Here is a 20,802-nt window from a genome sequence, read left to right on the forward strand (position 1 = left end):
GCGTTGAACGCGGAGGCGTCGTCCGTTCGGCGCTAGATCGGATCTTCCGCGATTTGAATCGCCGCGAGTACGACTCCATCAACCGCGTTCTTGTAACGCTTCCGCTTAGCGATCTTCAAGGGTATGAAGATGCACTCCCTCTCTCTCGTTGCTAGCATCTCCTAGATTGATCTTGGTGACACATAGGAAAATTTTGAATTATTGCTACGTTCCCCAACAGGAAGTCTAAGTGGAGCACACACAACCCGAATACAGTATCCGGTGCCACATGTTATTTATCACACACACGTGTTAACATAAGGAAACGTTTGTGTAACTTACTAATCATCACACACGAGTACTCGCAGACGCATCATGTGCGATACTCCTAGCCACCGCAAGCAACTGGTTTGCATTTTTCAAAGTTTTTTGTACACACAGAATCGCACACGAACTAACTGTCTTAACCGTATGTGTTTTAATTCCTCATCGCAAACAGTTCATCCGAGTCGGCTGTTTGCCACGTATCACACACATCTTGTTAAGTTGAACCATTTCTGTTGTGTTCCCTAATCGAAAACAGTTCGTCTGAGTGAACCGTATGCCGTATATCACACACCTTGATCTGGCTAACCATTTCTGTTGCACTCCCTAATAGCAAACAGTTCATCGGAGCGAACTGTATGCCGTATATCGCACACACATTGATATGGTTGCCCATTTCTGTTGTTCTGCCTCATCACAAACAGATCGATTGGATTAACCGTGTGCCCTGCATCGCACACACAACTAAAATCTGAACCGTGTTTGATGGCTCCGCCATCGCAAACGTTTTGCACCTCTTTTGACGGTTTTTTTACATCCCCGTTTGCGATTAATGCATCGCACACAGTTTCATGAAAGGGTCTTTGATCGTAGTGTCGCGTTAGCAGCATCCTGCAGTAGCGGTGTCATCATTACGAGCTTGCCAGACGTTCATAACATCTACATCTGCTCCTGCAATAGCTCTGTCACCTAGCGGTGCATCAAGGACATAATTCTTCTGTGCAGCAATGAGGATAATCCTCAGATCACGGACCCAGTCCGCATCATTGCTACTATCATCTTTCAACTTATTTTTCTCTAGGAACATATCAAAAATAAACGGGGAGCTACATCGCGAGCTATTGATCTACAACATAGATATGCAAATACTATCAGGACTAAGTTCATGATATATTAAGTTCAATTAATCAAATTACTTAAGAACTCCCACTTAAATAGACATCCCTCAAGTCATCTAAGTGATACGTGATCCAAATCAACTAACCCATGTCCGATCATCACGTGAGATGGGGTAGCCATCAATGGTGAACATATCTATGTTGATCATCTACTATATGATTCACGTTCGACCTTTTGATCTCTAGTGTTCCGAGGCCACGTCTGTACATGCTAGGCTCGTCAAGTTTAACCCGAGTATTCCGCATGTGCAAAACTGTCTTGCACCCATTGTATGTGAACGTAGAGTCTATCACACCCAATCATCACGTGGTGTCTCAACACGACGAACTGTCGCAATGGTGCATACTCAGGGAGCGCACTTATACCTTGAAATTTAGTGAAGGGATCATCTTATAGTGCTACCGTCGTACTAAGCAAAATAAGATGCATAAAAGACAAACATCACATGCAATCAAAATATGTGACATGATATGGCCATCATCTTGTGCTTTTGATCTCCATCTCCAAAGCATCATCATGATCTCCATTGTTACCGGCTCGACACCTTGATCTCCATCGTTGCGTCGTGGTCGTCTCGCGAACTATTGCTTTTACAACTATTGCTAAATCATAGCGATAAAGTAAAGCAATTACATGACGTTTGCACTTCATACAATAAAGAGACAACCATAAGGCTCCTGCCGGTTGTCGATAACTTACAAAACATGATCATCTCATACAATAACGTTTATCACATCATGTCTTGACCATATCACATCACAACATACCCTGCAAAATCAAGTTAGACGTCCTCTACTTTGTTGTTGCAAGTTTTACGTGGCTGCTATGGGTTTCAAGCAAGAACCGTTCTTACCTACGCATAAAACCACAACGGTGTTTCGTCAAGTTTGCTATTTTAACCTTCTTCAAGGACCGGCCATAGTCAACTTTGATTCAACTAAAGTAGGAGAAACAGACACCCGCCAGCCACCTTTATGCAAAATTAGTTGCATGTCTGTCGGTGGAACTGGTCTCATGTACGTGGACATGTAAGGTTGGTCCGGGCCGCTTCATCCCACAATACCGCTGAATCAAAATAAGACGTTGGTCGTAAGAAGTATGACTATCACCACCCACAACTCGTTGTGTTCTACTTGTGCATATCATCTATGCATAGACCTGGTTCATGATGCCACTATTGGGAATAGTTGCATGGAAAACAAAAAAAATTCTATGCACACACAATGATATATCCATGGAGATGCATAGCAACGAGGGGGAGAATGTGTCTACATACCCTCGTAGACCATAAGCGGAAGCGTTTATTCAACGCGGTTCATGTAGTCGTACACCTTCGCGATCCGCCCGATCAAGTACCGAACGCACGGCACCTCTGCGTTCTGCACACGTTCAACTCGGTGTTGTCCTCGCCATCTTGATCCAGCAAGCGGGGCGAGGTAGTAGATGAGTTCCGTCGGCATAACGGTGTGGTGACGGTGGTGGTGAAGTAATCCCGCAGGGCTTCGCCTAAGCACTGCGACGATCTAGAGCGGAGCAGTAAACTAGAGGCGGAGGGGTGCCGACACACGGCGTGGAATAAGATGTGTATTGTGTGGCACCCATCCCCACATATATATAGGTGTGGGAGGGGAGGAGGCAGCCCCTAGGGCACCCCAACAGGTGTGGCGGTAGTCCTAGGGCTCCTCCCTTTGGTGCGCCCCCTGCCAAATAATGGCACAAGGGGGAAGGAAAGGGGGAGGCGCCCCCTTCTTTCCTTCCTCCCTTCTCCGGGATATGGTAAGAGGGGGTGCCCCCCCTTACCATGTATTAGGTGTGGCTGCCCTAAAGGGGGCGCACCAGCCCATGTGGGCTGGTGTGTTCCCTTCCACTTGGCCCACTAAGGCCCAATACTCTCCCAGTGCCTCCGGAACCCCTTCCGGTATTCCGATAACTTTCCGGTGCATTCCGAAACCATTCTGGAGACCAAATAGCATCATCCTATATATCAATCTTTACCTCCGGACCATTCAGGAGCTCCTTGTCATGTCCGTGATCTCATCTGGGACTTCGAACAACATTCGATCACCAAACCACATAACTCATATAATACCAAATCGACATCGAACGTTAAGCGTGCGGACCCTACGGGTTCGAGAACTATGTAGACATGACCGAGACACCTCTCTGGTCAATAACCAATAGCAGAACCTAGATGCCCATGTTGGCTCCTACATATTCTACGAAGATCTTTATCGGTCGAACCGTTATGACAACATACGTAATTCCCTTTGTCCATCGGTATGTTACTTGCCCGAGATTCGATCGTCGGTATCTCTATACCTAGTTCAATCTCGTTACCGGCAAGTCTCTTCACTCGTATGTAATACATCACCTCGTGACTAACTCCTTAGTTGTTTGCTTGCAAGCTTATGATGTGTATTATCGAGAGGGCCCAGAGATTCCTCTCCGATACTCGGAGTGACAAATCCTAATCTCGATCTATGCCAACTCAACAAACACCTTCGGAGATACCTGTAGAGCATCTTTATAATCACCCAGTTACGTTGTGATGTTTGATAGCACACAAGGCATTCCTCCGGTATCCGGGAGTTGCATAATCTCATAGTCGAAGGAATATGTATTTGACATGAAGAAAGCAATAGCAATAAAACTGAACGATCATTATGCTAAGCTAACAGATGGGTCTTTTCCATCACATCATTCTTCTAATGATGTGATCTCGTTATGAAATGACAACTCACGTCCATGGTTAGGTAACCTTAACCATCTTTGATCAACGAGCTAGTCTAGTAGAGGCTCACTAGGGACACGGTGTTTGTTTATGTATTCACACATGTATCAAGGTTTCCGATCAATACAATTCTAGCATGAATAATAAACCTTTATCATGAATAAGGAAATATAAAATAACAACTTTATTATTGCCTCTAGGGCATATTTCCTTCACATAGTTCATCCAAAAGGCATCACTTCACCGATCAGGGTTGAACCAAAATCACCACAAATATAGCATGTGTTATGTTGTGCATCGAGGCCAACCAATGGCATGCACGAACTCAACACAATGTCCTTGCCAAGGAAATCACCACCGCCACCGCCGTACACATGGCCTGATGGGGAATATTGCATGAAAATCAAAAAAATTCCTACGAACCACCCAAGATCTAATCTATGAGATGCGTAGCAACGAGAGGAAAGTGATTCTACATACCCTTGTTGACCAAAAGTGTTAGCGTATGTAACGCGGTTGATGTAGTCGTACTCTTCGCGATCCAATCCGATCTAGTGTTGAATGGATGATACCTCCGAGTTTAGCACACATTCAGCTTGATGACGTCCTCTCCTCCTTGATCCATCAAGCGAAGGAGATGAGGTAGATGAGATCGGGGCCAGCTCAACGGCGAGGTGGTGGTGGTGGCAGCGGAATTCCGGCAGGGCTTCGCAAAGCGCGTACCGAAGAAACGTGGGAGGAATTGGGAGAGGCAATGGGCAAGGGTCAGGGGGTGGCTGCCCCCATGCACCCCCTCTTCATATAGGCTAGGGGCAGGGGCGGGCGTACAAAACCCTCCTAGGGTATGCCACAAGGGAGAAATTCCTTTAAACCTGGAGATAACATCTTATCTCTAGATTCAACCCTTTAAATTTAGAGATAAGACCTTTTCTCTAGATTTGAACGACAGTGCCTTGGGGAATGGTGCGGCCAGCCCATGTGGGTTGTAGCCCTACCCCTTGGTCCATGTGGGACCTTCTCGGGTCGTTGGGCCCCACGGTGGAACCCCTGGAACCTTGTAGAACCTTCCCGGTACTCTACTAAAAATTTCTGAACTTCTCCGGAACCCTGAATTTGACTTCCCATATATAAATCTTTACCCCCGGACCATTTCGGAGCTCCTCGGGATGTCTGGGATCCCATCCGGGACTCCAAGCTACTTTTGGACTTTGCACTATTAATGTCTCAACATTACTCTAGCGCTACCAAATGTTAAGCGTGCGACCCTACAGGTTCGGGAATCATGTAGACATGACCAATACACATGTCCGGTCAATAACCAATAGCGTGACCTGGATACTCATATTAATTCCTACATTTTCCACGAAGATCTTTATCGGTTGAACCACAATGTCGGGGATTCAGTTAATCTCGTATATATTTCGCTTTGTCCGGTGATATGTTACTTGCCCAAGATTCGATCGCCAGTATCTTCATACTTAGTTCAATCTTGTTACCGGCAAGTCTCTTTACTTTTCCGTAATACAAGATGTCGTGACTAAACTCATTAGTCACATGCTTGCAAGCTTCTTGTGATGTTGTATTACCGTGAGGGCCCAGAGATATCTCTCCGTCACACGGAGTGACAAATCCCAGTCTCGATCCATGCAACCCAACAAATACTTTCGGAGATACCTTTAGAGTATCTTTATGATCACCCAGTTATGAAGTGACGTTTGATAGCACACAAAGCATTCCTCTGGAATCCGGGAGTGGCATGATCTCATGGTCTAAGGAACATATACTTGACATGAAGAAAACTGTACCAAATAAACTAAGTGAGACGATTTGATGCTAAGCTTACAGTTGGGTCTGTCCATCACATCATTTTCGTAATGATGTGACCGTTATTAAATGACAACTCATATCTATGGTTAGAAAACCTTAACCATCTTTGATAACGAGCTAGTCTAGTAGAGGCTCACTAGGGACACGGTGTTGTTTATACCTGTTTATATATCCACGCATGTATTTAAGTTTTCGGTCAATACAATTCTAGCATGAATAATAAACATTTATCATGAACAAGGAAATATGATAATAACTAATTTATTATTGCCTCTAGGGCATATTTCCAACATGGCCACCATCACCACCATCCTCTCGGCGACCACCCTCTCGGCCACCACCACCACCATTCCGAAGAGAGACTTCCGTTTTGGTCATGCTAGCACGATCTTTGACTTTCCTGGCATCACGAAGCCTCTCATCCTCAAGTGTAAGTCTACACTCCTCTACCTTCAACTTTCTCTCCCTGGCCACCAACTTGGACCTCCATTTCTCATCCTCCAACATCTTGAGCTCATTCCACCTCGCCAACACCTTCTTGGCCCCAATCATGGCTACAAGTTCTTCTTTGTATGCACCATCATATGCACTTCTCTTCTTTCTCTCTTTTTGCAATTTTGTTCCCTTTCGGTCCATTGTTGGCCTCTTCATCCACGTCGTCCTCCTCCTCAACGGATATGCTCAATCTTGATCTTTTTGAAGTGGTATCCGCAACTCTCTTGATCCACTTCTCTTTTTTGCAAATCTCTTTGTAGAATGATACAAAGTGAAGTGCTTGTGGCCGAACTTCTTGTTCCTATGCTTGAAGAGTTCTTGGATGTACGAGCCATACTCCATGACTTGCACATCGCTTGGTGGTGCATGATTCACTTGATTGGTGCAACCAGACCATCGGTTGCATTGGTCGTGAATGGTGCCCCAACGATGCCCAAGAGACCCTTGTGTATGGTTTGATGTCAGCTCCATGGATTTGTTGTAGTACTCTGCAATTCTCTCCCAAAACTTGTCCTCGGATTGATCCGTGCATCCATGGAGATGTTCATCCAAGCATAGCATAGGGTAATATCTTCAAATAGATGTGAGTTCGTGACCTAGGCGTCTTCGTGCTTCCCTCAGTCACCTCCTCAAGTTCTTCTACATCGGCCACCTCCTCTTCGGCCCCCTCTTTTTCGGCACCTCCTCTTGATGATCCCAAATCGAATTATGATGGTCTAGCCCAATCGTAGCCGAGGACTCCAAAGATGCCAAGAATTCGACCGTCTTCATCTCCACAATAATACAACAAAATCAACAAACTCCATCATCATCGGCCACCAACATTCACTGTCAAATTCATCGGCCAAAACGAAAAGGAAAGTTTTTTTTACCTTGTTGGCATTTCCTCGAGCACTTGGCAGTCGCGGCCCTTTTTGTCGGCAGCAACAACCGGACGCACCGGAGCAGTGGCCATAGCGGTGGCCAGAGACGCTACACGAGGCACCAAACATGGAGGGGGGTGGCCTTCTTCTTCTCTGCGGCCTCCTCGGTGAGGGCCGACGGTGCAGCCGTCGGTTTCCAAGCTCTTTTGCCGTCAGTGGGAGCTGCGGGAGGGAGGCCGACCGTCGCCAGAGAGGCAGTGGCCACTCCGACGGCCCCGGTCACGGTTGGAGCCGCCGCTTATGGCCGGTGAAGATTTTTTATCCCCAACCTCTTTTTCGGTGCAGGCGGCGGCGTGGGGTGGTTTTTCGGCGGTGACAAGCCGACGACGGTGGTCGGTGGGGTGCTGGAAGTGTCTTGGCTACCCAATCCGGTGATGGAGGCGGTCATTGGTGGCGACGGCGGCGCGTGGGCCAGCGACGGCAGGAAGGATGCAGCCGCGCGGGCGCTGGGTATATTTAGCCGGGAGGGAGGGGGTGGGGGCGGATTTCGGCGGGGGAGTGAAAAGTTTGAATTTAGAGAACCAGTTAGGTACGGTTTAGTGGAGTAAACTAGAAAATTACTCCACTGTACTTTTTAGGATCAGCTAGAGATCTCTGATCGAGAAGATTTATTATGATGACGAACGCTGAAGTGTTTGGCTATGTTGGTCCGTTGAGCGTTTCGCTTCGCAGGTTTGATCAACTTGCTCAGCAATCCTAGGGGGCACGCTTGTCATTTCGGCTCCCTTCACTGTACAGGCAAACGACCGTCACAACTCACAAACGGCGTGTGCCACCCTTTCGCTCCGGAGTCCGGCTACAAAGGCCCCTCCCCAACCCCAATCTGGGATTCTGGGGAGACCTCAAGCCATTAGCACATCCCGTTCACGACCATGGCTCTCTACCGCCTACCCCTCTTCCTCCTCATCCTCATAGCCATCGTACCCCTGTTCACCGCCTCCGCTTCCCACAGCCAGCTCTCGCCGGAGCACGCCGCCGCGCGCCGCCGCCACCACACTTCCCCCGCCACCGCCTGCGCGGCCACCGTCCAATTCCACCCCGCCACCAGCGCCACCTCCTCCATGCCCCAAAACCACCTCGGGATGGAGCACAGCCCGTCACCACTCGAAGCCACGGCGGGGAACCCCCATGCACTGCCCGTGCCGCCCCAAGCAGCCACGCCGCCGCCTCCACCCCAGGCACCGGCACTGCTGCTGCAGGAGGACTCGGACTCGGAGGGGTCGTCATCTGCTTCGGCCTCTCCATCCGCGGCCGCGTCCACGACAACGACGACGCTTCTACCGCTCCTCAATCAGCGCGCCGCGGCGGCATCAGCAAGCTCTGCGTCTCCTGTCCAAGCCGGCGTCGCGAGGGTGGTAGGCTGGGGCAGCGAAGAGGGGCTGCTGCGCTGGCGAGGGTGCTTACGGCGCTGGGGTACGACGAGATGGCATCGGCGGCGACGCACCACCCCAACTTACCGCCGCTCGCGAGGTGGCACGGGCCGATCACCGTCTTCGCGCCTCCCGACATCTCCCTCCAGACCTCGTGCTCCATGTGCTCGCGCCGCCGCCTCCTCCTGGACCACATCGCCTTGGGCTACTACCCGTACTCCGAGCTCACCGCCGCCCCCACCATCAAGATTCCATCGGCCTCCGTCAACCTCTGCCTCAACATCGACACCGTGAGCGCCACCTTCTCCGTCCACCACGCCAGGCTCTTCGTCGAAGGCGTCGAGATTTCCCACCCTGAGGTCTACAACGACGGCCGCTACATCGTCCATGGCCTCCGCACCTTCCTGCAACCGCTCTCACGCTACTCCTGCTTCGACCGCTCGCACTCGTACCACTGCCACGGCGACAGCATGCCAACCCGGTCGGACGCGACCTCCGTCTCCATGTCCGCGATGCGTGTGAGCATCAGGATCCGCGAGGCCATCGCCCGTCTCCGCGATGCACGTTAGAGACGGCTTCATGCCGCCTGACTTGCCATGGCGACACCGGCGGCCACCGGAAGTCCTGCGGACGTTGTGATGAGTTCTGAACTTCTGATGGTAATTTGTGGCTGCGTGGTTGTCTCGCTATCGAGTACTGCTTGAATGATTGGAATATTTTTGGAAACTTGATTGAGTTGATGCTCTCTATTGAACTACACTAAATCTCTTTTAGATCTTCATTTAGTTGCTCTGTTCATGATATCCAGGCGCCCTCTCGAGCTTGGGTTGTGGATGTGCAGTTCTGCCAGTGAAAGGTTCGATCGTCTTTCCTGATGTTCCTTGCTCCTGATATGCTGTGCAAATTCTGCTCCTCATCAGTTACTGTCGACATGGCATCCCCATTGCTTCTTCATTAATTCAAACATTACATGATCTTCTGAAAATGTTGTTCGGTTGGTAATTGGTATACTCTCCAGGTTGGTAATAAGAGTCTTGGTTTGATCAAGCACCACGGTAGCAATTGGATGCCATTGTATTGTTTTTGTCAATAACTCATAGTGATCTACTTTTTCTCTTTTCTGTCAAGATGGAAAAAACAGTTTACAATTGAACCTTCTCGACAATGGTTTACCCTGTTGCCGTTTCTTCTTGAAATATGCCTTGTTGTGGTTCTTTGTGAACCTATGTTTGTTGTGGCCGCCTGGATTGATTCAGATGATTAGCTCCGGGTTACGCAACTCCAGCTTCTTCGGCTTGAAACTTGGTAAAGATTTGAACGATCTGGTTCTGCAGTTACGCTATTCTCATCTCGTGTAGAGATATATGCACTATATATGCCACTTTTTGTGTCATTTTCGTTTCTGCATGCATCAGTTAGTGTTAAGCTGGTTCAGTTTGCTTCTAGGCTGGAATGTTGTTCAGTTTGCTGAGTTTTGTTGTTAAGTCATACGTTTGTTTAGGCACGGATGCCCTCAGTTTGCAAACCTGTGACATTTATCTGTGTGTATTCTGGTCACTGATTCACCACATGTTCTGTTTTTCCATGGATTATATTCATCGAAAGAGTGTCACACGGACCGAGACTGGCTCATGAAGCTTATTAAATTCCATATTATGGCAGAAATGTTTGTTGCATAAGTTCAAATATATTTGGTACACGATTGAAGGCTATGGCAAGGAATATTTTTACCCAACATGGATGGCAGCATGATCATAGGATTGGTCCTTCTTCACTTTAGGCGTCATAGGACTCTACATGTCTCTTTGTATTTCGTCTTTTTTTTTTACGTTGGGTCTGTCTAGGTCTCAGTCGATTGAGACTTCACGAAGTCTCAGTCGGCTGATGTCATCATAAGTAGATCAGGCCTGTTTAGTAGCTCTTGTACGCTGGGTTGTATCTGGCTTGAAACTGGGCTTATTTTCGTTTTTCAGTTTGTTTGTTTGATACTTTGGGCTGGGCTGCTTACTTTCTTTGTTTGTGATTGGGCTTGTTATGATTTGTTCGTAAACATATCTGAGAAAAGTAATGAGCAAAAAACTTGCAGGCCAGGCCCAGCCAATATAAATACAAAAGATTATGGATGTACGAGGACAGGAGTTGCTGTTCAGAACTAACTAAACTGAACTGTGCTGTCCATTGTTCATGGAATTGATCAGAGCAACATATGTTGTTTTTCAGTACTGAAGTTGACTAGCAGCTTGCAGATGCTCCTCTACCTAGTTTCAACAAGAGTACATAGACATGTTGACACGGCAAAACAGCTAGTTAACATCCCGTGTTACCTAGTTAACCCCTGTATCAACTAATAAAACTCAGAAAAAATATGGATATTTATTGAAAAGGTTACAAACCATTGTAGAAACTTCCGTGTCAGTGATTTCTACATGATATCCTCGCTCTTCTAATGTTGGATCTTCAAGACACTGCTATTTGCCTTCTGCATTTCTGTTGTCTGTGTTGTTTTCAGGATTGCTTCCTTTGTCATCCGTGTCAGTGCCCATGCATTGCTGTATTCGCAAAATGTATATGTAACATTAGTGTTGTGAACAAAGGAACTGGAAAAAAACAAAAAATAGGGCAGAAAAACTAAGGATATGAACTAGACAAACATTTTAGCCACTAGCATAAAAACATCAGCCAGTTTTAGTTCCTTTTATCAAATACATTTTACCCGCAAACAAGAAAATAGAAGCATCAGCATACATCCACATGTAGGTTAAAAAAATAACGGCAACACAATGTAAATACTTAACTGACATCTTTACCACCAGCATACATGAAAATGGCAGTAGGCCCACTGTATTTAGCTGAGATGTTCTCAACTCTACTTCAGGAATATACAAACTTTGCTGATGCTTGTGTTATAAAAATAAGACAAAAAAACAGGTGCGCGCGCGCACACACACACACACAAACCATGAGCTTATTCTGAACAAAACATCATGGATTAATTTAGATCCAAAAAACCATGCCTACATGCATGAGGTTTTGGATGGATTTCAAAATCTACATCAAACGTGGTCTCACCAGCACAAAAAAGGTTGCAATCAAAACCACCAAAAGAATTGCCTCTAGCGGCTCAGGTTAGCAAACAACCCCAACATCCTGTTTGATTCTTCCAAAACAGCAGCTATTGCTATACTACAGAAACATCGAGCTCACCACTACACGCATCAAAGAAACACACTTGGCTCCAATCCCCCACAAAAATCTCCCTCCTGATCCTCATCAGTGTCGCGTGTATCATTCCTCCATTTCACATCAGAGAGTAAACTCACGCCAAAAACACGAAAATCGCCCCCTCAAAATCGCTAAATAAAACTAGGTCCTCCGCACTTACCTGGTCCACAGGGCGGGACTAGCCTAGAGGTGCGCCGGCCTAGCTAAGCATCTCGTCGCCGACGACTTCAGCCGCGGACATCTTCGATGTGCGCACCCCTGTGATGCGACCTCCTTTGCGTCTATTCTCTCTCTTTCTGCTCGTCCCTGAATTCAAACAGTATGTGAGAGACCTCTAGAAGACGTTGAGCATGGGGCACATTCCAAAGACTTGAGAAAAAATACAAAACAATTAATTTTACTTCTGATTCCTTAGAAAAACAAGCTTAAAAATTGAACAAACAAAATAAAGAAAAGTCACTCGCCCTCGCCGCCCCCTCCAACAAGAGGAAAGTCCAATTGCGACCTTATTGGAAGACATGTAATTGTCATTGGGATGATTGCTTGTAGTTGAATGTCGATTGTGGTATGAGACTTCCCCCCTCCCTCTCCCGCCGCCTCCTCTGACAAAACAAAGGTCAGTTGCAACCATGTTGGAAGACATGCAATTGCAGTCGGGGGCAATGCTTGCAGTTGCATGACTAGTGTGGAACATGCAATTACCCCCGTCTCCCCGCTGCCCTCTCCGACAAAACAAAACCCAGTTGCAACCATGTTGAGAGACATGCAGTTTGTAGTCGAGGGGGGAGGGCGACGCTTGTAGTTGCATGACTAGTGTGGGGCATGCAACTCCCCCCGTTTCCCCGCCGCCCCTCTGACAAAACAAATCCCAGTTGCACCAAGTTGAAAGACACGCAATTGCAGTCGGGGCCGACACTTGCAGTTGCATGACTAGTGTGGGACATACAACTGCAACCTCCCTCTCCCGGCCGCCCCCTTCGACAAAATAAAGCTAGTTGGAACCATGTTGGAAGACGTCAGTTGGAATCAGGGGGCAACGCTTGAAGTTGCATGCCTAGTGTGGGACACGCAACTGCCCCTCCTTCCCCCCTCCCCCCGCCCTCTTCGACAAACAAAGTCCAGTTGCAACCATGTTGGAAGACATGCAGTTGCAGTCACGGGGTGACACTTGCAGTTGCATGATTAGTGTGGGACATGCAACTGACCACCACCCCTCTCCTCGTTGTCCCCTCCAAGAAAACAATACGCAGTTGCGCCCAAGTTCGAAGACATGCAGTTGCAGTAATGTGCAATGCTTACAGTTGCATGACTAGAATTGGACATGCAGCTGACCCCCCCTCCCCGTCGTCCCCTCGGACAAAACAATCCCAATTGCAACCAAGTTAGAATACATGCAGTTGCAGTCGGGGGCGATGCTTGCAGTTGCATGACTACAATTGGGCATGCAACTGACCCCCTCCCCCGCCACCTCTCCGACAAACAAAGTCCAGTTGCAACCATGTTGGAAGACATGCAATTTGTAGTTTGGGGGGTGACGCTTGTAGTTGCATGACTAGTGTGGGACATGCAACTCCCCCCGTTTCCCCGCCGCCTCCTCTAACAGAACAAATCCCGGTAGCACCAAGTTGAAAGACACGCAAATGCAGCCGTGGCCGACACTTGTAGTTGCATGACTAGTGTGGGACATGCAACTGCACCCCCCATCTCCTTGCCGCCCCCTCCGATAAAATACAGCCCAGTTGCAACCTTGTTGGAAGACGTGCAGTTGGATTGAGGGGGGCAACACTTGAAGTTGCATTCCTAGTGTGGGACATGCAACTGCCCCTCCTTCTTCCCCCTCCCCCCGCCCTCTTCGACAAACAAAGCCCAGTTGCAACCATGTTGGAAGACATGCAGTTGCAGTCACGGGGTGGCACTTGCAGTTGCATGACTAGTGTGGGACATGCAACTGACCACGGCCCCTCTTCTCGCCGCCCCCTCCAAGAAAACAATACGCAGTTGCGACCAAGTTTGAAGACATGCAGTTGCAGTCATGTGCAACGCTTCCAGTTGCATGACTAGAATTGGACATGCAGCTGACCCCCTCTCCCCGTCGTCCCCTCGGACAAAACAATCCCAACTGCAACCAAGTTAGAATACATGCAGTTGCAGTCGAGGGCGACGCTTGCAGTTGCATGACCACAATTGGGCATGCAACTGACCGCCCACCCCCCCCCCCAGTCATCCCCTCCAACAAACAAAGCTTAATTGCAACCAAGTTAGAAGACATGCATTCCTCAAAAAAAGTTAGAAGACATGCAGTCGAGGGCGACACTTACAGTTGCATGACTACAGTTGGACATGCAACTACCACCTCTCCCCTCCGCCCCTCCGACAAAACAAAGCCCGGGTGCACCATGTTGGAAGACATGCAATTGCAGTCAGGTGCACCCGGGTATAGTGGGGGCGCCACTTGCAGTTGCAAGCCTAGTATCAGACATGCAACTCCCACCTTCCAAAACAAAAAACAAAAAACACCAGTTGCAACCATGTTGGAAGACATGCAGTTGCACTGGGGGGGACACTTCCTGTTGCAACCCTAGTATCATACATGAAACTCCCAGCTTTCGAAACAAGAAACAAAAAGACAAGTTGCAACCATGTTGGAAAACATGCAGTTGCAGCCAGGGCGACACTTGCAGTGGCAGGCCTACTATCGGACATGCAATTGCAATGGGGGCAACACTTGGAGTTGCGAGCTTGGTATTAGACATGCAACAACCACCTTATAAAAAAACAAAAACAAAAGAGCAGGTGCGACCATGTTGGAAGACATGTAGTTGCAATGGGGATGACGCTTGCAACTGCGAGCCTAGTATTGGACATGCAACTCCCACCTTAAAAAAACAGTTGCAACCATGTTTAAATTAGATGCGGCTGCAGTTGCATCTAGACATGGAACTACGCTCCCACCCTCCTCGGACTTGCCCCACCCCATCTCTCCCGCCGCCCTCCAAAGAAAATACAAGGCCAAATTGCAGTTGTGGTCGGGGCGGCACTTGCAGTTGCAGGCCTACTATCGGACATGCAATTGGAAGTCATGCAGTTATAGTCTGGATGTCAGTTAATGTTGTAAGCCTAGTGCTAGGATGCAACTACCCCCACCCACTCAGACTTGCTACTGCCCACCACCCCTCTCTCCCGCTGCCCTCCGATAAAAACACAAGGCGGTTACGGTCGGGGGAGAGGCATGCAGTTCTAAGCCCCATCAGATGTGAATTTCTTGGGCGGGGGTGACACTTACAATTGCATGTCTAGTGTTAAACATGCAAATCCCCCCCCCCCCACCTCGCCCTCCCGCTACCCTTCGACAAAAAAAGGCAAAATGGATTTTCTCCCTATCTAATAGATGACAAAACCCATCTAGTTGACAACAAAAAAGGATTGTTGCTTCGCCATCTAGATTCCCGCAACTAAAAAATTATGACAAAAAAGAAAAGAAAACCGATGATGGTTTGTGTTCAGATTTACTTTATTATGTGGGTGTGACAAAACTTATAAAGAAGAGGGTGGGATGATAAGTAGGGAGGCTTAGTGGCTGCACGTTTCTTCAGACTTTCTCAATAGAAGGGGCTTTAAGAAAAAAAGGACAGTGATGCTTCAATTGAAATGCATGTTTGCCATTTTGACCATCCCCACACCCTCTCAACCACCACCTAAAAAAATTATTTTCGCGAGGTTGGCATTAAAAAAATAGGACGCGGAATCATGAAGGGGATTTAAAAGTTAGCTACTTAGGTAACTCCTGCAAATTACTTTGTTTTCATGAAAAATGAATTACAAAAACACAAAGGCAATTTGTGAGTGTTTAATCAAATTGACACTCTTCATTCTATGTTGGTAATAGAAGAAACTAACAACCAGGAAAAGAACAATTTTGGACTTTTACTTGAAGCATGCCAAAAACGAAAACAAAAACTGGATCGGAAAACATGTACTATATTCTTGCTTGAAAAAGCAGTTTAGACTTACAAAACAAAAAAAATATAGTTTACTTATGTAATTTAAGTTCATATTCAAATTATTCCTACCATAGAGTAACAAAAGCAGATGGAGTTGTCAATATAGAATGATTAGCAGAGGCTCTATTCTAACAAAGGTCAACTTAGGCAGCCTAACACATGTTTGTAGAAGGGTAAAATGAGTTTTTAGTTTAATCTCTGTGCAGGACATGTGTAGCTAGGGTGCTTGTTTGCATCAGGACAAACAAAAAAAAAGAACATACTCTCTTGTCTCTCCTTGGGTTAAACTGGCTTAATCAATCTTTTGTTCTCCTGCAAAAGGAAACCACTCCCTGTTTTACTAACTGTCAACGAGTCATAACATAAAAAAAGGCAGTACTGGTACTACTTTTGCTCAAATACTATACAAGATCTTCTCAGCTAAAAGATCCTAATTAACTTCTCTAAGTACCTACAGGCAAAAATATATTAGTAGTACTGATAGTACTACTTCTGGCCTTACACATGTATAAATCAAACGGGTCAGTACTAGTGCTGCTGGACTTTTGCACCTACACAAAAACGTGCAACTGGATGTAAAAAAAATCTTTACTGGACATAACCTCACAAACAGAAGGTACCCCCCCCCCCCCACCCCCACCCCCAAAGAAAAGAAAATAAACCGGTACCACACCAGAAAAATGGGTTCAGAAAAAATCTGAAAAAAAATCAACATGCCACCATTACTGATGGGTTCAGTAATCATTATTTTGATTACCATAGAAAAATATTTGAACATGCTACTGATTCATAGGGTTTCAGCAATCTGTAAAAACAAAAGCAAAATAACACTACAAGTGATAGGTTCAGAAAATGATTCTCTTGATTCCAGAGAAAGATTGAACATCCTACTGATTCATAGGGTTTCAGCAATCTGAAGAAAAAAAATGCCACTGTTAGTGATAGGTCCATTAATAATCCTTTTGTTTCCATAGAATGATTTCAAAACATGGTACTGCTCCACAAAAGTTTTCAGCAAACTGAAACACAAAAATCACACAAAAAGGGCTAAAATCCTAGAGCCGATTATATCCAAACAAAGGACACGAAGCTATTAATCCACACTTGTTCCAAACAAAATGGAACCCAACCCCCCTTAGATCTACAGTGTAGCACCAACAAAACAAACAAAAACAGATGGAGAAAAGGAGGGAAAAACTTACTCCACCGGAAGCGTCGCCCATCCTCTTGCTGGGCGTGCAGGAGCGAGCCGATTTCTTCAATTCAAGGAACCTTGGATCTCTGCAGCTCTCCTTTATCCAGCACAGTTCTTCGGATGAGAGAGAAGAACAGAGAGAGGCGAGGAAATAGACCCCGACGACTGGTCGTTCCCCTCCTCTTAGTTACCACGGGGTAGCTATTTCCCCTTCCCTTTCTTTATTGTGGCCCAAACAACAACACAGAAAAAAAGGACAAACAAAACAAAAAAGCCTAGCCCCAGCACCTGCCTAGCCCACAAAAGCAAACGCCACACGCGCCGATGGTCGGACAAAGAAAAAACAGGCCGGCCCACACCTTAGACAGGCTGAAACAGAGGAGAAAGCGCCCAACACGAACCTTAAAACGACAGAAGCATCGGACGACTGGCTCATCGACTGAGATTTCGCGAAGTCTCAATCGACTGAGATTTAGCAGTTCCGTTTTCCGTTTGTGTGAGTGGTCCGTGTTTGGTTGTGTGTATCTTAGTTATGCAGAGGCCAGATGTAATACTTAATAGGCTGTTTGGATGACTGCCGAGAGCTGTCATGCCAATATTTTGGCATTGACCACAAGCCTGGGAGGGCGTTTGGATTGGTGCCAGCTTTTGCTTACCCTGCCAATTTTTTGGTCGCCGGTACACAACCTCTTCACTTTACCAAATATTTTCAGAAAGAGGTGCTTTATATTACTTGAAAGATTTAGGGGCTGTTCGGTTAGCGCCCCGGACTGCCTTGCCAATTGTGGGCATGCCAAATTTTTGCCTAAGGATTCTGCTGCCGCTGCCAAGCCAACGTATGGGCGCAAAAAGTGAAGAGGTTGCTATATCATCGAGTCCGAGTCGCATCCCTGTTCGGACTTCTCGCGGCCTATTTAGCGACACGACTTGCCACGCCAGACATGTAGCAATCGCCGAGAAAAAGGAGTGTAGACGTAGTAGTAGGTGCAGCTCCTGCGTGGCCGAGCAATCGCCGAGACAGACATGGATACCGCGGCGCGAGCAAAGAGGCTCGAGATGGAGGGCGGGTGGACGCTGCCGGAGGAGATCGTGGAGGACATCCTCTCCCGCCTGCCGGTGAGGTCGCTCCGCCGCTTCCGCTGCGTGAGTCGCGCGTGGGACGCCCTCATCACCTCCCCCGCGTTCGAGGACCTCCACTCCGATCGGTCCCGCCACCACCGCAGATTGTTCCTCAAGCCAACCTGTCAGAACGTCTTCTACGCATGGAAGCTCGGTGGCCCAGCGGAGACCATCATGGACAACTGGAGATTGCCGCAGGGGAAGATCTTCCCCATCACCAAGTCCTGCCATGGCATCGTCCTCCTACGCTGCCTCGACTACGATCTGCACTACGTGTGGAACCCTTCAGCCAACCAACTCTTGGCTCTGCCGGACAGAAGACCGGCCAGGGTGGCCTGGGCCGGCGGCAGAACCCACATGATCTACGGCATGGGTTACTGCTCGACGGCCAAGCAGTACAAAATAGTGCGCATGTACAATTTTGACCGTGACCTCGGACTCCACGACACGGTGTGCGAGGTCTACACTCTGGACGAGTCCACGCACTGGAGGCCTGCTGCCACGCAGCCTCACTCATGCCAGCTACGAGTCAATGGGAGGCAGGGAGCCGTTCTCTGCAACGGCAATCTGCATTTCGTCCACACGCATGGCCTAGACCTCCTCACCGTTTTCAATATCCACGCCGAGACGTTCAGCACGATGGTGCTGCCTGCGGAGACGCGATCATACTCGCCGGACTTCATGCTAACTGAACTGGGCGGTTTCCTATGTGTCTACCACGCAAAACGCAGAGACCATCCGGAGTTTGCCGACCCTTACGACATCTGGCTGCAAAGAGACTACGAGGCAGGGCAATGGGAAAGACTGCAGTGCATCAACTGGGGGAGCATGGGAGAAGCGGAGATCGCCCCGCTCAAGTCCTCCTGGATCGCCCCGCTTGACATGTACTATGACCATGGCGCTCAGAAGAAGAAGATCCTGTTTGGCACGAGCGCATGCAAGGTGTTCGTGGTGGACCCTGACACCGGCGTCCCGGAAGTTGTATTCTCGCCGGAGGACACGATCATGGGAGATCAGGGCAACTGGGACAGCGAATTCCCCACCATCGGGTTGTTTGAGGAGCGCCTCGCGTCCGTGGGCCGCACCAACGAGGAGATCATCTTCACTTCGCCATGGGCACGAGCCGCGTCCTCGGTGCTCATGTACCTGCCAGCACGCACGGTTGGGCGCTTGAACCAGGTGTGCAAGGGTTGGCGTGCTATGATAAAGGCCGACTGCTTCATCGGTGCACATTTGTACCATGCAAACCTTGATAAAATTCCCCACATTATGTTCACAGATGGAACGCCCTTCAGGTTCAAAGCCCTGGAGGATTTCATCAACGAGACACACCAGACGTACCGCCTTTGGTTGACGAGGGCTCAAGAGTGGTTTACTCCAAGCCGTGCAATGGGTTGAACGCAGGGAGCTGGGCCAAGTATGACTTCGTGTGCAACCCACTGACAAAGTATTACCGAGCCATAAACTTGGGCAATGGTAAGAATGCTGCATCCTGTTCCAGTGACATCCAGAGAACACCTAGCGTCGCCCTTGGGTATGCACCCAATATAGGAATGCATGTCCTGGTGAGCCTTGCGTATAAGGAAAAAAACCGGACATCGAGGGACTACAAACTTGAGTGCAAGATCCAGTTGATCGAACGGCGTCATTGGGTAAAGATAGATCCTCCTTCAAGGCCTATGGCCGACGCGCCGCCGGTCTATGCAAGCGGCAAGCTCTATTGGATTGTAGACCCCGAGTTTGGTCCGACATCGGCTTGCAGCGAGATCATAATGCTTTATCTTAACACTTTAGAATTTCATGTCTTGGCAGGGCCACCTTGCGGCAAATACTACATATCCATCACGGAGCTTCAAGGAGAGGTATGTGTGACGTGCTCAAGACCAAGCACCAACACCATAGAGATATGGGACATGGATGGCAATGGCATGTGGTCCATGCGACGTTGTATAGAGCTAGCGAGTTTCTTTCCGGAGTACTCGTCGAAGAATACGACGCTGCTGGCCGTCAATCCCAACGATGGAAGAATCTTACTCAGCACCGGGAGATCATTGGGTTACTATGCCTCCAAGACGGTTGAGCTGGAGACAATTTACCATCTGGACTCGAGCATCCAAGGAAAGAAGTTTGTCCCTGTTTTGGCCATGGATAGCTTAGTTCAACCATGCGATGCAGTGGTGTAGATGTTCTTGCAAGTGGTACACTACCCACACTTCGGGTAGTTATTTTGTTTTTTCCTACCCTTAACGCTTTGTACCCCTTAATGCTTTGTAAGGAAGAAAAAATGATGCACATGTCTACTACTTCCTCCATCCCAAATTACTTGTCACGAAAATGTATGTATGTTGATTTTTAGTTCTAGATAAATCCATCTCTATCCATTTTTACGACAAGAAATTTGGCATGAAGGGAGTACTATATACATTAGATAACTCGTTGCCTGTTCTAGATGACCCGTTGCGCCATGACGCAAATGACAAATACAACCGAGAAGTTAGTTAACTGCATGGACACTTTTTATGAATGCAAAGTATGATCTGAAATTATGGCACGATAACCTGCAACATGAACATATATTTTAACACGAGTCAATTACACTATAGGTGCTTGAACTTGGCAAGAAAAGTCGGTTTGGTGCTAAAACTTGTGGTATTTACAGGTGCTTGAACCGGCGACAGAACTTGGCTTGAGCGTGCATCTAAGGTGCTTATCACGT

At 47.8% G+C, this 20,802-nt stretch overlaps 2 protein-coding genes and 1 long non-coding RNA gene across 4 annotated transcripts; 2 read left to right on the forward strand and 1 right to left on the reverse strand.

Annotated features, from left to right (window-relative positions):
• The first annotated feature begins 6,052 nt into the window (after nt 1-6,052).
• Nucleotides 6,053-10,629, forward strand: LOC123158603 (uncharacterized). The gene is made up of 4 exons (XM_044576518.1): nt 6,053-6,191; nt 7,465-7,708; nt 7,918-9,208; nt 9,358-10,629. The coding sequence occupies exons 1-3, from the start codon at nt 6,053-6,055 to the stop codon at nt 9,116-9,118; spliced, it is 1,584 nt and encodes a 527-aa protein (XP_044432453.1). The 3' UTR covers nt 9,119-9,208; nt 9,358-10,629.
• Nucleotides 10,630-10,650: 21 nt separating this feature from the next.
• On the reverse strand, nt 10,651-17,177 carry LOC123181132 (uncharacterized). 2 transcript variants are annotated; one of them, XR_006491504.1, is made up of 4 exons: nt 16,975-17,177; nt 16,036-16,084; nt 11,932-12,077; nt 10,651-11,098 (listed from the first exon to the last, which is right to left on the reverse strand). It is a non-coding gene; the product is annotated as an uncharacterized lncRNA (long non-coding RNA). The 2 variants fall into 2 exon arrangements; XR_006491503.1 differs by lacking the exon at nt 16,036-16,084 and having other exon boundaries at nt 10,689-11,098; nt 16,975-17,172.
• A 630-nt stretch (nt 17,178-17,807) lies between these two features.
• Nucleotides 17,808-19,500, forward strand: LOC123167727 (putative F-box protein At1g47790). The gene has a single exon (XM_044585589.1). It carries the CDS (start codon nt 17,991-17,993, stop codon nt 19,482-19,484), a length of 1,494 nt encoding a protein of 497 aa, XP_044441524.1. The 5' UTR covers nt 17,808-17,990; the 3' UTR covers nt 19,485-19,500.
• The last annotated feature ends 1,302 nt before the right edge of the window (nt 19,501-20,802 follow it).

Source organism: Triticum aestivum, chromosome 1D (assembly GCF_018294505.1).
Source record: "Triticum aestivum cultivar Chinese Spring chromosome 1D, IWGSC CS RefSeq v2.1, whole genome shotgun sequence".
In the NCBI taxonomy this organism is placed as follows: domain Eukaryota; kingdom Viridiplantae; phylum Streptophyta; class Magnoliopsida; order Poales; family Poaceae; genus Triticum; species Triticum aestivum.